Source organism: Copadichromis virginalis, linkage group LG19 (assembly GCF_057382275.1).
Source record: "Copadichromis virginalis isolate Kocher_CV1m ecotype Utaka linkage group LG19, C_Virginalis_male_GT1.1, whole genome shotgun sequence".
NCBI lineage: Eukaryota > Metazoa > Chordata > Actinopteri > Cichliformes > Cichlidae > Copadichromis > Copadichromis virginalis.
The window spans coordinates 25,032,810-25,050,828 of record NC_140636.1 but is presented as its reverse complement, the minus strand read 5'-3'; the positions used below and the strand labels follow the sequence as shown (position 1 = coordinate 25,050,828).

Below are 18,019 nucleotides of genomic sequence, written 5' to 3'. Positions count from 1 at the left end.
AACACCTGCAATCATTCCGCATTCACACGTGATCACACAGAAACACACACACAGAAGCATCTCGCATACACACAACGCGCAGAAGACGGCGTCGTGAAATCAGTGAGGCAGTAAATAAAAGTGACAAAGGCCTCCATTCCAATCTACTCCTGCACTAGCCAGGAAATACAGAAGCACCCCGAGGCTGTGCTCACGCTCAGGCATGAGAAAGAAAAAGAGGAAGACAGACTGAGATGAAAGAAGATTTAAAGAGAAGCCATAACAAGAGCCAGCAAATGTGAGGAAAACATACACCAGCACAGATTTTGTAGAGAACAATTATTAAAGGAACTAAGGTGAAGGTGATGAGGGAAAAGAAAGATGAGCGCAACGATCAGTAGAATAGTTTAGAAGCTATTATTGATGGGTGGTGGAATACAGCTAATTTGAATTTTGCGTTAGAAATCCTGCAAGTGTTGATTTCATTCTGAATGAACCACTGTTAACATCTAAAGCCTACTGAAGCAATAATTTATCAGTAGTCTGAAATATAGCCGCTTATTAACCTGCCTGCTCACAGTACAGCCAGCTAATTAACAAGCTAGTAGAAACAAACACACAAAAAACAACCTAATCTGGGTTCAGGGAAAGGATTCATACTGCCTCATAATGACAAATACAATCACACTAAATAGTTTAAAATGATCGCAAACATATCTGACACTGCCTATGACCTGTGAGTGTGTATATTTATTTTGGTATCTGTGCATACATGTCAGAAAATAGTCAAAGCTTAGCCTTATCATACTACCTGCTTTGTGACGAACTAGGTAAACACTAACAGAATAATCTGTTACTGGAGCTTGTTTATGGTAGACAGACTCAAATTGACTGAAACACAATCTCCCACATACACAAATGTAATGTACACAAATGCTTTATTTAGCTTTCTGTTGTTAAAATCCAACCAAATAACTGCTTGACCTTGTCTCTGAAACGGATCTAAAACGATCCGATCTTAATCAAACATGAATTCATTGATCCATTTGCTCATTACTTTGACCTTATCTCTCATTTCAAATAAAACTGCTGCAATTTTTTTACATTTGGAAGGAAACACTTCTCCCTCTAAATGCAACTGCTGTCAAACAGGCAAGAAAAGAGAGAGTAAGTGATTCGCAATGTGCCCAAGCGAGGGAGAAGGGCTGCTGTGAAGAGGAAAAGCGGCAGGTTCAGCACTTCGGCATCACGCTCCAGCAGCTCTGGAGGTCAAACGAACAGCCAAGCTGATTTACTGTGCAGGATGAAGGTGAAAGAGAGATAGGAAGAAACAGATGAGCGAGGGTATGGAGGACAGAACACATGAAGAGAAAAAGCATTTTAGATGAAAAGCAGTTAGAGTGGAAAAACAAAGAAAATGCAGCTAAAGGCCATAAAAAAGGAGAAGACACAGCAAATGAAGGATAATAGAGAGTGAGGGCTGGTATAGCTTATTGAATTACCTATTGATGAACATTTCAAGTGGCGAAAAAGTTGTTTTAAGCTCAATGACAGTATCAGTGAAAAAGAGGCTGCTCTATAACTGGGAAATATACAGTAGAAAGAGACAGACTGGGAAAGAAAAGCAAAGACAGAACGAGAGATTGTTATTGACATCAGCTATGGCTAATTGACTCTGGGCGGCAGGAGTGCATTGTGGGTAAGTGGGACGTGTGGCCTTGGGGAAGATAGAGAGAGGATGTAGGCTAATGAAAACACTGCCAGGTGTGAGTTTGTGTGTGCGTGAGTGTATCTCTGTATATGGTAAAAACAAGCACATCTGCTGGCCCCACAGTAACATCCACCTCAGTCACGGTTCACAGTTCATTCATAATGACTCCAGAGACTGAAGCACGTGTGTGTGTGTGTGAGAGAGTGTGTGTGTGTGTGTGGAAAAACAGCAGAAATTACAGTAAAACAGTTATATTGAAACAGAGTGACAATGGAAACCACAACAACACCACCACCAGGGACATGTGTTATATATGGCAACAGGCAGACACAAACACACACATATTCAAGTAGTGTACACAAAAAAAAAAACAAATTACACCTGAGCTGCATGTGCTTCCAGCTGCGACCCTCTGCGAGCAGTATGGACACTAATCCTGCCATTCAGCACGACATTCTTTTACATTTACATGTCACTCTGTAGTTGCACATGTCAGCCTGTTATCACACTACCAGCAGCTTATAAAACATGACTGTAGCCTATACATCTTTTAGGGGAGTCAGAGAATGATTATAATTTCTCATTACCACTGTGCTTATGGTGGATGCTAAATCTATGAACATCTACAGTGTGATTTGCAAAAGAATTACATTTATACCCAAATAAAACACTCACATTACAAAAATATTGTATTATACTAAGCTGCCTGGCATCTAGTCAAACTAGAACATGTCACGGTAAAGTGTAATTATTGATCAATCATTCAGTTTTTACATATTCCTTTAGATAAAATAAAATGAATTTAAATCTTGTAAGAATACACTGTCACAATGGTGAAAACAAACATGGAAATAGGTTTTCCTGATTCAGCAACAAGGCTGGTTCCAGCTTCTTAAAGGGGATTTGTGCTTTTTCTTTGTTTTTATGATTTGGGCTTGGCAAAACAAGCTCTAGACATTATCTTGAGCTCTCTGACGTTACTTACCATTATACCCCAAAACCAAAAAAAAATCACCATTTGCAGAATGTGCAAAATAAAAAAAAATTTAAAAAAAAGGCCATATATTTTAGACTTCATTCTATCTCCAACCGTGCCAGTGAAAGTGTTTTCGATGTGACTAGTATTAGAAGGAAATCCATAAATCTTCAATTAACCCAAATATTTGGCATTCAAATTACAAACCTGTTAACTTCACAATCAATACTTGATAGTTAACCTTTGTTAAAAATCCACTTAAATGGAGCGGAAGGCACATTCCTCACAACACGTAATGCCAACCACTCATATGTCGTGTTGCCAATTTTAGCACGATCCAAGAATGACTAGTTTCAAAGAGATACAAACTGTATATGTGTATATGCTTGCTTTTGCTTGATCTTCTTTCCTGCTGTGAAACACTAGCTGGCGGAGTTTAGAACATCAAACAAGAGGAGTAAATGAAGTCACTCTATTTATCATACTGTTTTGAAGTCTTTTATGCCAGACTTTCTTACTTCATGCTGCTTCTCTGAGATATGTGTGTTCGTGTGTTCCGTGTCTGCGTGTGTGTGTGTTAAAAAGGAGTCTGTGGCAAGCGTGCAGAGGGAAAAATCTCCCATGGTCCTTTGCTGCGTGACTTCCAGCAGATAAGGAAGATAAAAAAGAAACACCTTTGAAGTTTTATTCAGTTCCTTAAGAGGGCAGGGAGGGAGGAGGAGGAGGAGAAGAACTGGGGAGGGGAGCAAGACAGGCAGAGCACTGCAGGTAAAAAAACAACAACAACAAAAAAACACAACAAAAACATCATTTTCAGGATAAGTGAAACCCATGACATTTTCAGAAGAATACACACGACCTTGACTGCTGAACACATGAAAGGAGCATACACAGTGACAAGAGGAAATGTCAGACACTGCACGATCCTTGTATACACATTGATTTAGACACACGTACACCAGTGCAATAACCGGAAACCATGCAGGTGCTCTCTTTACAGCATCACTGTCACAGTGGGTGAGCATACACTAGAAAAGCCCACACGGCCCAGGTCCTCAACTGTCACGTCTTCTTCACTGTGTGTGTGTGTGTGTGTGTGTGTGTGTGTGTGTGTGTGTGTGTGTGTGTCTTTCAGACTGACTAGTGAATATTTAAAGAGGGTGCAGTAAGCAGCAGCAGCAGCAGCAGAGTGGATGTGTTCTGCCACCAGAGAGAAAAAGACTGGTCGCCTTCTTTCCACTTATTTTTACTGCTTCCTCACTGTGTGAAGACAGCAAAGTCACAGAGAGGGGAGGGGCCGATATGTGCAAACAACACACACACAAACACACGCAAAAGTATAAAATGGTTTATTGCTGTGAAGGCCAAGGAGACAGTTGATGAGATGATGTATATGGGTGTCACACATCCATCCATGTGTGTGAATGCGTGTATCAGTTTGCACTCCTGTGACCATGATATGATTAGTTGCCATCTCTAGTTGTCTTTTTGCCCATCAAGCTGAAAAATCACTTCTCCCACGGGAATGGCAAGAAACTGTGATTAATCAATTAGCAGATCAATAACCCTGTCAGTCAATAAGGCAACCTGTCAGTTTCTTCCTATGTCCTATAGTGCCAAAAGAGGTGAGGAGTCTTTCCTCATTTGGAGAAGTACAGCTGACATAAAATATTCACAGGCATCAGGAAGAAAGAAAGGAAGACGGACATAACAGAAGTATTATAAGTATAACAAGAGAGTGAGTGGAGGTGATGGCTAAATAAAGGGAATAAAAGTGGGGAATACAGATGAGGCACAGGGACAACAGTGAAATCTAAAGGAGGAAGCCGAGAGAGTGGAAGATGAAGAGAGAGGGAAGTGGAGAGAGAAGGTATTTAATTATTCAGCATTACCCATGTTCTCTATTTATGGCCCTTTTAAACCTGGCAGTAGAAGCTATATATATATATGCACATACTGTAGGCACACTGTCCCCCCTTAAGTAGAGTTCACTGGGGATGTTTCAATACAGAAAACAGAGGAAACAAAAGAATGAACGTGATTATATATTGATAAGAGAAATCCACAAAAGCAAAAGGATGAAAAGTAAGAGGATGTGCAGGCAGAGGAGGAAGAACTAGCAACATAACCACCATGGATCTCTCATGTGAGAGGAGTGAAGGCAGGGTAAAAATATTTTCTATCATTGGCTACGTCTCTGAACTATTTCTGCTGTCAAAGAAACTACAACAAAAATGATAATGTGGATAGATAGTTTTTTATTGTGATAAGATTTTAGGCATATATAAGAAGGAAAGGAGTGAAAGAGAGATGGTGGAAAGAGAACTGAGAGCCAGATCTGTATCATTTAACTAGATGGAGTAATGGAATTGCTGATAAACCTGTTATCTCTTGCTCACAGGCACACAAACGTGGAACTATGTGGCACATTAGTGCCCTTCTTTAACCAATAATATAAAACAATGCTGCTATCACACACAAATGGATGCACAAAACCATGCATGCATAGTAAACCTATAGCTTCACTATACACATAGTTCACCGAGTGCAATTTACTACAGCAGAATAAGGCAAACTCATTTTGTGTTTTTCCTGCTGTAGGAATAGAATTGAGAAAACACTTTTTTTTTTTACTTTTTCTTATAATCTTTCTATTCAGTTAAAGTGTAGATGTAAAAATGCCTTAAAACTTATTAAAAATTAAAACTTATTAAAGTTTTAATAACCTCAAAGCTAGCTTTAATTTTTTTTTTCATCCATATGATTTTTTTTACTTGTTATTTATGGTTTATTTGAAACTGTAGCACACCACAAATCAAGGCATAACTTGTTAACTTGTACTCTGTGATCACATAAACATCAGAAAAACTGGCCCCTGAGCAACTTGAATATATTTTGGGAATCAAAACAAAGAGTCAAATCATTTTTGCAGTCTGTCTGACTCTTATCTCCTTCTGCTCTTTTCATCTGAGCGAAAAAAGGCAAACTGCACAGCACGCTGACAAGGATTCACTGATGCAGAACAGAGATACCACAGCTCTAAAGAATGATATTGTCCTGTGTTATTTTTCTCATATAACAAGTGTTTAAAATGATTCAGAACGAGCCAGAGAAATTCCACTTCACTAATACCCGCCAGGCTGAAGGTCAGTTTATCATCTCAGTGAGTCAGAGGTTCACCTGCTCAAAAAACGTTGATCCTCTTCAGGCAGCCTGCCTGAAAGAGGAACCTCAGCTGTGTGAGAAATTTAAAATAGATGACATTTTTGCTCAAGTGACTCTGCTGCTTATCTCTGTGTCTGAGACTGAGCTTTCCTAGTTTAAGCTGTATTTATAGAGCACTGAACAGGATGATATTTGAAGTTTAATCTTTTTTTCTGCTATGTTTGTCCCTTTCATACAGCTATTATGACAGATAGGCCTTCATTTTTTTCATTAAAATTAAACTGGCAGTCCAAAATCTAAATATATGAGGATTCATATCACATATGAAAAAAGAAACCGGAAAACCCAACAGCCAATTACCATTCTGAGAAGAGAAACAACACTTCAAACCTCATTATCATCCTAAATTTGATCCCATTGTTACAGTTTTCAACACGCAGCACAGTTTGCTTTGTAAGCATTTCCAGGCACATACTTGTACCACCAAGAGTAACCATTATTCTCAAGCCATTTGTCATTAAATTTGCATTCCCCCACTTCCATACAGTAACAAAGAGGAATGACTAGCAAGCCCTTTTTCCTAATCATCATATTCCAGTCTGGCACTGAGCCTATGATTCTTTTTTTAGCCACAAAAATAAGCTAATTTATCAAATCAGCTTAATTGTTAAATAAATACGGGTGAGTGGGACTGTAAAGTATAGCCTTAACAAAGCACTCACATTGTGTGAGGTAAATGTGTATCAGAGGGGAGAAAGCGGCATGTGTGTGTGTGTGTGTCATGGAAAATTTCTTGGTCAAGTGACTGAAAAAGTTTAAGACCAACCTGGGCCTGAAGTTTCAAACAATATTTTTTATTATTATTATTTATTTATTTGTAGACTAAAAAAATAAAGATTCTACTGGTTATTATTATTTCTGTTTTTCGTCCTTTCTGGATCTTACAAACAACCACACACACATATATTTTTAGAAGTGTGGATAAGTATGTCTGACCTTTGTCTGACCTTTCATTTGGTTAAATAGGCTCCTCTCCATCACCACCTGACCGTAAGTCTCTGGTTCATTAGACACATCCTCAAGCATGCAAAATACATGCACTGAAGGCTTTCAGAGTCAGAGGCTGTCCACATATTTTATCGGTCCATATATTTAAACATATTTATTCCAACTAGGGGTCATTAAACAGAGTGACACAGGCTGCTTCCCTATCCTGCAGAGAGGCAAAATAAAGCAGCAGAATCAGGAAAAGGAAGCAAGGAACAGAGAACGACAGGCTGTCATGAAGAGAAGAGGAAGCTCAGACAGTGACATGGACTGAGAGATTCTGTTTAAATAACTGTGGGAAACAGCTGAGCCCATCTGACAACAAAAAGCACAAACCACAGTGATGTCACAAATGCAGACCGACTTAGCACGAGTACTTCCTGTGTCCCAGAAAAACCTCAAAAGGTTAAAGCATTGCTGAGATAAGAGAGGTCTAAAAACAGTAAAGAGAGTAAAGTGTTATTTAAAGGGACAAGAAAAATTAGCAGGTTATCGTACTTTTACACATCTACAGTTTCACCACAGCTGTGGGGTTTCTTTTATCTCCTGTATTATTTCCTATGCTCCTTCATTTACATTGTCTTTCTTTGTTTCACGCGGGCTACTTGCAGAGGCTAAATAAAAAACTGATAAGAATGAGGAGCATGCTATCAGAACGACATTCTTAGTGTATATAAGTCTCACCTTGTACACCTGCCCATATGTGCCATTTCCCACCAGCTCAACCAGCTCAAAGATGCCGACGGGATCCTGTAAATTCAAAGAAAAGACAGTGGAATGGTTAGAATACAGACACTCAGCTCTACATAACCTTAAAACAAACTCAGATTGTTTGAATGCAATAAGGTATGGCATATGTTTGCACAGAAAAGCCTTCAGCTGGTCTAAGTCTTAGGTACAGGAAGAGACAGCTTCACAGCTGCCAGATGAATTGTCTAGAAATTTTAATCAGATGGTGATCAGAGATGAGTCTAAAGAGAAGCAAATGAGCGGTGATATGGGGGTTTAAGTAACTTTACATCCAGCGCCATCATCAAAAAAAGGATTACATTCCCTCCAGCCTTAGCTTCATCTTATGTTTATTGCTCAGTGATAAATGTTAGCATGTTAACAGACAAATTATATCTACTTAACATCAACACACTGTAATTCTGAGCATGCTAGCATGTTGATGTTGCATGCAGCGTTGAGTCTTTTAATCCATATTACAACAGTGGGCATGTATTCTAAACAGTGCAGGTAGTTTAAATGAGCAGTAATGTCTCAGTAAAGCTCCCAGAGTGTTGATACACTATTCTGAAATGCAGTGCTGGATTGCTTTAGGCATGCATCCAGACTAGCTAATAATTTAAGCCCACGGTCGCTAGGTTGCCAACACAACTCAACGCATCTTTGAAAAGGAGCAGCTTGAACTGAGCATAAAACCCACTGACCCTGTGCACACACACACACACACACACACCTCCCCCTTCCTTTCTGCTGCACGTTGCTACGGCATTCCAACAATAGCTGGCATTTACCCTCTCCTTCCTTCTCTCTCTCTTTCTTTCTCCCTGTCTCTTTCACACTCTCTCTGCTCCTCCAGCTTCTGTTTTCCAACCAGCTGAAGTCCATCTATGTCTGTCTCACTCTTTTATCTGCACTTTGCTCTCATTCCAACAGTGAATGAGGTTCAGAGTTCCAGAAACACTGAGGTCCTTTTACCAGCTTTTCTCCCCGCCGCTGTCATTCACAAGTTTGATAAATGTGGCCATCATTCATCAATACATCAACTGTCCTCAACCAGAACGCTGGAGCTATTCTTGAGGTTTTATTCACTCGACATGTTCATGATGACAACACAATAAAGCATGTAATCTTACAATGATAGTTCAGACTTTTGAAAATGTCATTACCAGCTCACTGGAATGTGGATTACAGTATGTTACAGCCAACTCTACTGGGTATTCAAATAAATCTTTGATCCGTTTTTTATATTCCATTCTTCTTTTAGAGCAAAAGAAGATGTTTAAAAATGTGATTCTTCAACTGGGGGCAAAGCTAAAGGCTTATTTCATTGCTGATTCACCAAAAATAAACTGCACTATTATGTAGATCTACACTGGGACTCATACAAACCTAAAGAACAGAGAGTTTTACACAATACTCCTTTCTCACAGACAATTCCCCTCTCAATAATACATCTTTTTTTTTAATTTCTATTCTGAACAGCCACACATGTATTCTATTTGCATCCTTGTCCCTCTTTTCTAACCTTATCACTTTCCTCCCGTCTTGCATTCGCAGTTCATCTATTTTTTTTTTTTTTATCACGTACTTTCTCTTTCTCACTGTTTGCACTTCACATTCATATCATGTCTGTGAATTTTCAATTGAACTTGCAGCTAACTTTGCTGGCATGACACGTGCGCTACCACAGTGCTAGTGAACCACATACCACAGATGAAAAAAGATTTTCCTCTGATGTTAAACAGGTAACGCTATAGCCTATTTTAAGGGGTTTGCATAAATGTTAAGACTTCTAAAATGCATTTTCTCCTTCTTCTGTTCATCTGTCTCAACTTCCCCCTCTTCCTTCTCAGTGTCTCTGCCTTTCCCCATCCCTCCCTTTGTCTCTCTCACTCTGTCTCCATATGTTTGTTTCTGTTGGTCTCAGCAGACCTGTCAACCTGTCAGCTGTTTCTGAAGACAGGGCCTTGCGCTTTTCTTGTTCCCTTCTTCCTGTTTTCTGTCGTTTTTCACCCCTCCGTTGTGTTCTGCAGACGCCAGCACACACATGCGCTTTTCCTCGTACACAAACGCACGCGCACACATCGCAAAACTCATTCTCTCACTTTCTGTCTCAAGTACATCCTCCCGCTGTCTAGCTCTCTCACTCTCAAAACTACATGCACACAAAAACACACACACTGTGCCAATAACACACTCCTACACAGGGATAGTGTTCAAATGTTCTAACAAGTATGAGTGGGCACAAAATGATGAGTGTATGTCTAAGTAAATGCTTGTGCACGTGAAAGAGAGAAAGTTAGAGAGAGACTGCTAGTTGCTTTTAACAGTGCTAACATGGGCATTCTGAGTGTGCATGTGACCGGTGTTGCCAGCTTATAGAGGTAGATTATTTCACCGTTTACTTTCTTTATCTCTCACTACTTCTGTGTGTGCATCTCCATGTGTGTGCTTGACAGCTGTGTGAATCAACTCTCAGAGCCGCAAACAAAGTTCTGACAGTCTGTCTCGAGATTCATCGAAGGATGCCTTCTCGTTTCCTTTTTTGTTTACACACAACAGAAACGTTCACGTGCAAAAAAAAGAAAAGAAAATACATATAGGTACAAAGGCAATGCTTCAGTTCATACATATCTTTAGGCTTACCCACAAAAATATAGTACAATATCATTCATATTTTAGAGGCCACTTGCAGAATCAGCTCTCGGCACGTGGCCACCTCTAAGACTGCATCTGCGTCTGTGCGTCTGTGGGTTGGAGTTCCCTGTAACTGAAACAATTCGGCCTACTTCCTTGTTTTGTTTTGGGGGTTTTTTTTTTCATTTTGTTTTCCTGCTGAGTCTTTGCCAGGGTCACATGACAGCCATATGACCCCATTGGTGGCCAATTAATCATGCTGTGCATCTCTATAAAGCTGCTGAATAACAGTACATTAAAAATAGCTTGTGATACATTAAAAAAAGTGCTCAGAGAAAGAAGAATGAGGATCCACCAACAGATGTAAAGACACCCACAGACAACTTTTGAGCAGAGGCTTCTGTCTGATGACGGTGCAGTTTTTTTTCTTACTTAGCTTTATTCCAGTTCAGACGCTTCTCTAAGAATTTTTCAAAGCCACAAAAGAACACGACTTCCTTTATTTTCTATAAGCCGTTGCAACATGATAGAAGCATGACACTGACTGGTCACCGATAACCTTTATTGTACTTTATTGTACGGGGGCGACCGTGGCTCAAGAGTTGGGAGTTCGCCTTGTAATCGGAAGGTTGCCGGTTTGAGCCCCGGCTTGGACAGTCTCGGTCGTTGTGTCCTTGGGCAAGACACTTCACCCGTTGCCTACTGGTGGTGGTCAGAGGGCCCGGTGGCGCCAGTGTCCGGCAGCCTCGCCTCTGTCAGTGTGCCCCAGGGTGGCTGTGGCTACAATGTAGCTTGCCATCACCAGTGTGTGAATGTGTGTGTGAATGGGTGGATGACTGGATATGTAAAGCGCTTTGGGGTCCTTAGGGACTAGTAAAGCGCTATATAAATACAGGCCATTTACCATTTACCATTTACTTCATACAGCTTTTCTAATAAGTTAATGTAGGTAACAGCTAATTGACCAATTGTCAGCGATGATTTTATTGGCCAATAGCTATCTGCAAATCTATCACTATCAGTATTTATAACAGCTGACAAATTAAAATGTAAAAAGTAATGAGCAATTCAATAACTACACATAACAAAAGTTACAGAAAAAAAACATATCGGTCGTTATATGTAATAGCAGATTTTTAAAGCACCAAATATCGGTAGCAGTATCAGTCTTAAAAATCCTATATCAGTCAGGCTCTAGTCACAAGTACATTGTATTAACTTTTGGTACATGAGATGAATACAGTAATGGCTTGTCTCTTTTGCTCCAGACAGAGAATATTGGCCCATGAGCAGCAGAGTCCATTAATAATGGATTTTTAAGAGCAGGCCTGCAGCCCTTGCGAAAGCCACTTTACGACATGTGTGAGGACTTTTACTGACTGCATTCATTCTTTCATTCTACAGCCTAACCTTAATTCTCTCCACTACATTCCTAACTTTAACTCCTATCTAACCAAAAGCTAATCCTAGCTTTAACCTTAAAACTAATGTTAAAACCAGAGCAAATTACTCACATAAAATCGCTATCAGGTGATCTAAGCATGGCTGAATACACATGGAAACATAATCAATCTGATCAGAACAAGTTGCATGCAAAGGCCATAAGAAATGCAGCTGACTCTTAAATATATATTGCTTGCTCCAGCGGATTACAAGGCTGAGAGGGCCATGTGTAAACAAGGTAATTAAAGATTTTCAGTAGAGCTATTAACAACGAATCAACTGTTACTTACAAAGTAGACTCACCCTTCTTGAGAAGTAATGTATCACTCAATGCGTTGTTGCCTGACACATTTTGATGCATTCGAGGTATGTGAATTCCTTTGACAAAACCACACCTCGATGCCATTGTGTAAAGTCTAACCAAAGCCACTTTTACTCTCTAATGCTGTGTCTGTTTGTTCATTGTATCAGCCATATATCAGCTGTGTTATGAATTAAACCAATACTAAATCTAAAGATCACATTGCACTAGAGAGTAGTCACTAAGGTCTTTGTATGAGATTTTACTTAGTTCTGATTTCTCTTATGAGTTCAGCTCCAAACATTAGTATTCATATCAATCACACAACACAGTTACATACTTTAAAAATATGCTCAAGTGACATGTGACTTCAAATTAAAAGTGGAGAGGAAAAATGAAAAATAAAATTAAGACAGAGGCAACACATTTAACACACAAAAACAGCAGTACAATAAGTGAACATTAGAGTCCCGATGAAATTGAAAATAATCACTGCAGATGCTGGAAATCTAATCTATGACAGTACATTTACATGGTGACACAAACAATTATTCTTCCGGTTTAGTGAATCAGTTTGCAGCTACATCCCAATCACGCTACAGCTATCTTTATCTTTGTGAATGACAGACCAACAGCAGATAGCTTATTCAATGCAAAGTTTAGAGTCATATATTTATAATATAGCAGAGAAAGACAGAAGGTCTATTAAGGTTAAATCATCACATCTGAGAAGATAAGCTATGAGTATTCTGATTAAGATGACGATTTACAAAACCACTTCTCAAATTATTTGTTTAAAAAAAATTGGCTTATCAGAAAATAACAAATTCTTTCAGGTCTTTTAGCGTATTTTTATTGTACATTCCTGCTGCTAAAAAGTAAGACTTTGAAGTGTCTTTATAGTCATAACAGTCATGATTATTTCAACCAGACCCAGCAGTGAGTTGTGCAAGCTTTGCAACGAAAGCTGAGGAAATAAAATTAAAATTGCACAAATCTCTATTTTCACATAGACAATTGCTAAACTTGTATAATGTTACGCGTAATGTGATGTGGGTCAAACTAACAAACCACATGACTAAGACAACTGGCAGTTGATGTGAATACTATTGATCATCCTGTTGCAATGCTGTGTTTTGAACTTTTGGATTCTGGCAATTATTTGAATCTTTCATGATACAACTGTAAACTAAAAAAAAAAACCCACATGGCAATACTACTGGCCCAATATACAGCCCACACCCCTATACCGCAAAATTGCTCTAGAAAGTCTTAAGGATTGCGACAAAGAGCTCAAGAGGTTGACTCCAGATGGCCAAAATGTGTATACCATATAAGCTGACAGTACATCCATATTGTGCTTAAAACTTATCAAATAATCCCAATGCACCCTGAGTTACTATAACATGGCTTATGTATAGTTTTGTATCGCACAACAGTACTTTAGCATTATATCACCAGCCTTTATGCAGTAAAAGTTAAACTCAAAATGTTACTTTTTACACTCACCAAGATCAAGATTTTTGCCAAGCTCATATTTACCTATTGTATATCTGTAGTATATCTTTCTGTGCATTAGCCAGTGACCAGGTGAGTGCAGTTAATTTTTGTAGAAAGTGATTTTCAGAGATGTGAGGTGGATTGAATTAGGGACTCTAAGAGGATGATAGGAGTCATGCTGGGGCCAGCTTTGCCTCTTATAAAACCACTTACACTTAACAACACAGCTCAACACTGCTTGTTTTTACAAGGAGATGTCGTTGTAGCCCAATTCCCAGTACATCTCACCCAGACATGTACAGTACATTAGCAGGAGTCCACTTCTAATCACAGATTAACAGGCCACTGAAGAGGGTACACGCTGCAGGGTTTGTTCTGCAATGCAACAGAACCTCTCGCCACCCGATTCTGCCAACTTGCAATCTCACACCTTTCCCTATCCCCATTTGCCCATCACTCCTCCCCTTCTGCATGAATTGCTTTTCTACATCCCTCTGTCATTTCAATACATTTTTCTTTCCTTGCTGCCCTGCACAATGTGAGTGTGACACAATGGAGGGATCACTCCTATTATGGACTTGTCTGCATGCACATGATTCCTTCAAACACTTCAGATCAAGTGTAAGTGTGCACTTGTGCGTCACTGAATGAGAGGGGTGAAAAAGGAAGCTAGTATGTGGTGCAGTGCATACTTTCAAACATGCTGGAATAGAACGCATTCGATATGTTGCACTTTGACTGTTTTAAGTCATGGAACTGGAGCTCTTGATGTTTTTCATGATGTTTGCCATGCATAATGCAAACCAGGAGTTTACAAACTCACGGAGGACATCAAGGTGGCTACGTGCATCTTTTTTATACAGTCTACATTTGGTTTTTGTCAAGCACTTCTAAGAAGTCGTTTAGAAAGCAGACAGTGCGGTCAGTGCTTACACACAACAAACTACTCATGTGAGGTTTGCCAAGGAATCCTTTCCTACATCTTTTCTTGGCTCACTTACTTTTTTCCTGAAATGAGCTAGCAAGTTGCAAGAAGCAAAATACCAGCATTTATTAATTTGATATCATAGTTTTATATACTGATTATTACATTTTTAAAGGATTTTAATCATTCATAAACACACACAAAATGTGTAATACATAGTTTACAACACTAAAATAGTTAAAGGCACATAACTGTTTACAACAACTCTTTCAGGTACCATATCAAGTGATGGTTTTTATAGATCTAATAAAGTACAATAATTAAAATGTGCCCATCAATCCTTATAGATGCTTACAAATATATTATGGTATGTTATAAATAATTAATTAACTATAATAATAATAAAAGCTACACTGGAGGGCTTAAATAAGTAAAACATGCATGCAGACCACAACTACTTATACATTTTAATACTTATGGCAGGGAATTAAAGCTTTAATCTAACTCCATTAGTGACTTGAGGGGGAAAAAATAGGTCAACTAGAAGCAGGCAGGCACAGTGGAAGGGAGGGTGGGAGGGAGAGGGGCATTTCTCAGCGACAGTCTGCCATACAGTATATAGACTATTCATGAATAAGCTCTGTGTAAGCCTTGGGCACTGCTGTGGCCCCGTTACTATGGAGTCCATAGTGAGGGGCAGAGGAATGTGGCCTTACTGGGCAACAGGGATTGAGAGGGAGAGGCTCTAGAGATGGGTCTTTGCCTTGAACTACTTTAGTCACTGGTCACATCTCCACCTTTACCCCGAGCTCAGCCCTCTTGTCATTTTCTTCTTCCCTTCTTGGGTTCTCTCACTGTCTCTCAATGTTCCTGTAAATCTCTCTAAGCTGCCTTCATCTTCAATCCAGCTTTCTCCCTCTGCGTTTTCTCTTAGTCTTTCTCTGACCATGTCACTATCCCTTCATCCTTTCACCTTTTCTCGCTTTCATCTCAGCTTTCACACCTGACTCCCAGCACAGCACATTAGTCTACTGCCAGTATTAGTGTGTGGTGTGTGTGTCTGTGTGTGTATTCCTCTGGCTGGACTTCCTGCTGGTTTGCCATCTGTTGCTCTAGTCAGCTGACTAGATGAGCTTGTGCTCCTGACGCCTCTGACCTGTGTGTGTTCGCATCACTTTGCATAAAAACCACTGTCTGTATTTAAAGAATTTTTAAAGTATTCAACCTTGTATGATATTTTTTTATGGTTATTGCGGGTCATGGTAGGATGGACCAGAGCAGCAACATTTCTGTGAATGCCTCTAGTAAGTCTGGCCTTCCCCACTAAAATAAAACATGATGCATCTATGCAGGTGCCGCAGGGTTGATGTGTCACACCAGCAGATGTTGCAGAGACCTGACAAGGCATATGAAAACAAAGCAAGAGAGGAAAAAATGCAGAGGCAGCAAACATGAAAAACCACTTCTTTTTCCACTTTACTTCCCACTCAATTCTGTCTGTCTCTTGTAAATGTGTGTGTCTGTGTGATGCTCATTGTGCCTATAAGGAAGCTCTAGCCCTGGAACAGCCCCCCACCCCCCCAACCATACACTCATATAGACTAAAACACAATGCCCCACCATCTTCACCAAGCCCAGTATTTATAAGCCCCCACTCAACCCTCCCCACCTCGTCAGAGCCAGCTGACCTACTTCCTGTCTAGCCAGTCCAGCAGTGGATGACTGTAACTTCATCTTAGACCATGTGTGTGTCTGTCTATGTGTGTGTGCGCGCACGTATGTATTGCTCGGGAAGATAGGTATTGTTCGTACATGTTGAATGGGCAAACCTTGGTTTGTTTAAGACTTCTCTGGAAATCATTGTTTATTTCAGCTTGTAAAACATGTTGTTCAGGTTGTGTAACTTGGTTACGGAGGAAATCACAGAAGACATTCACAACATAATATTACAAGGAAATAGCTGGAGTATAGTGTTGGGGAAAAATATTAAAATAAAAGTTTTGGCTTCCCTTAATGTAGCATTATGGTGGTAGGAAATCTCTATTCTATTTTTTCTGTTCTATTTTGTCCACTTCCATCTTTTGACTCAAGTACTATTTTTATGAAAAATATGAAAACTTTTTTTAGAGCTGCACCACTTCATCAAATGAAATATGTAACATAGGATTCTGCTCTTGCCAAAAACCTTTAAGCCTCTTAGTGTTTTGAAATCATCACTACTTTTAAGATAGTAGTAATCATTTGACATAATTACATATTCCGATACTCCTAAATGCACTTCTATGTAAAGGAAAACGTGCGCATCTGCACATCAATGTAAGCTGCCTCTAAGTCACAGTGACAGACACTTGAAATCCTGCCTCCTAAAGAATAAGGCATCCATGGCTGAACTCCCACTCGCCTCCTCATTCCTCTTTCAGTGTTTCTCTGTCTGTTTTGTTCTACTCCTCTTCTTCTTTCAGATTTCTCTTTCCATTCTGTCTTTAATAGAGCTTGTCCCGCTGATGAAATTTTGCTAGGCGTAAACCTGAAAAGTAGCACTTATTTTCCTAAACACTTGATTCACAATTCCTTGGAAATGTTATTCTTCTTTCAAGCAGTGCAAGGAGGTGGGCGCAGAGACATAATGCTAGGAGACAGAGCGACTGGCAGAGAGACAGGGAGGTACATTCACTCAGTCAGATAGTCAAGGTGATAGAAAAACAGGTGATGAAATTGATAGAAAAGAAATGGAATGGAGGTAGATGGATGAGTTGGTGTTAGTGGAGCAGAAACAAGTAGGCGAGAAACCATGAAGCAAGCAAGAGACCAGCAAAGACAGAACCGGAGACAAAAATGGCATGTGGGCACAAACAGACGACAACTGCGCTGTGTGAGAGAGACAAAGCAAGAGGGATGTGGTTTTGTTTCTCAAAGCGGCAAACGGGTCTTTAGCTGAAGCATCCCTTACTGCTTTATGCAGTTGACTATCAGCTTGGCAGACACCTACACATTAGAAACACACGTACTGCCCAATGAATTGAAAATACGGGTCTGCACACATAAACACAGGCTGTTTGTGTATGCCTGTCTGTTTGTGTGCACATGTGTGTGTGCGTGTTTGTGTGTATTATGGCTTACAGCACATACTGGATGAACAAAAGAACTGGCTATTGCAGCATGCAAGGCTTCAGTTGTGACTTTGAGTAGGTTACAGTGACTACAGGTAGGTTGGCACACTTCCCTCTCTCTCTTGCACACACACGCGCACACATACACTGAGTAAATACCATGATGAACAGCAAAAGAGAGGAAATCTGGATGAATATGAGTTTGACTTAAAAGCAGTTTCTGTCGTGTTCTTACAATACACAAGCCAAGAGAATCAGCAGCGTGTGGTTGAAATAGGTTAAATTCCACTCTGAATCAATTCTGATGAGGCTATAATAGGCTGGCCCACTGAAAGAAGATACACAACACCCCCTATCCAGGTCAGCAAAATCACAGCCTCAACCTCAATTCAGCATCACACACAACACCGACCTTCCTGTAACTGACTTGAATGAAGATAAGCCTTCAGATGTGCGAGCCAGCTGTAATGTTAGTTAATGTCTATATATAATTTGA

The 18,019-nt window shown here is 39.8% G+C and overlaps 1 protein-coding gene across 8 annotated transcripts in view; it reads right to left on the bottom strand.

Annotated features, from left to right (window-relative positions):
- The window catches only part of LOC146686203 (traf2 and NCK-interacting protein kinase-like), a 55,154-nt gene that overhangs the window by 36,519 nt on the left and 616 nt on the right, over positions 1–18,019 (bottom strand). For all 8 annotated transcript variants that reach the window (XR_014916963.1, XM_085442587.1, XM_085442588.1 and 5 more), the window contains exon 2: positions 7,563–7,628. Coding sequence is in view for 7 of the 8 variants with exons in the window: in XM_085442587.1 (XP_085298713.1) it covers positions 7,563–7,628 (66 nt within the window). In the remaining variant the exon portion in view is untranslated. The remainder of the gene's footprint in view (positions 1–7,562; positions 7,629–18,019) is intronic.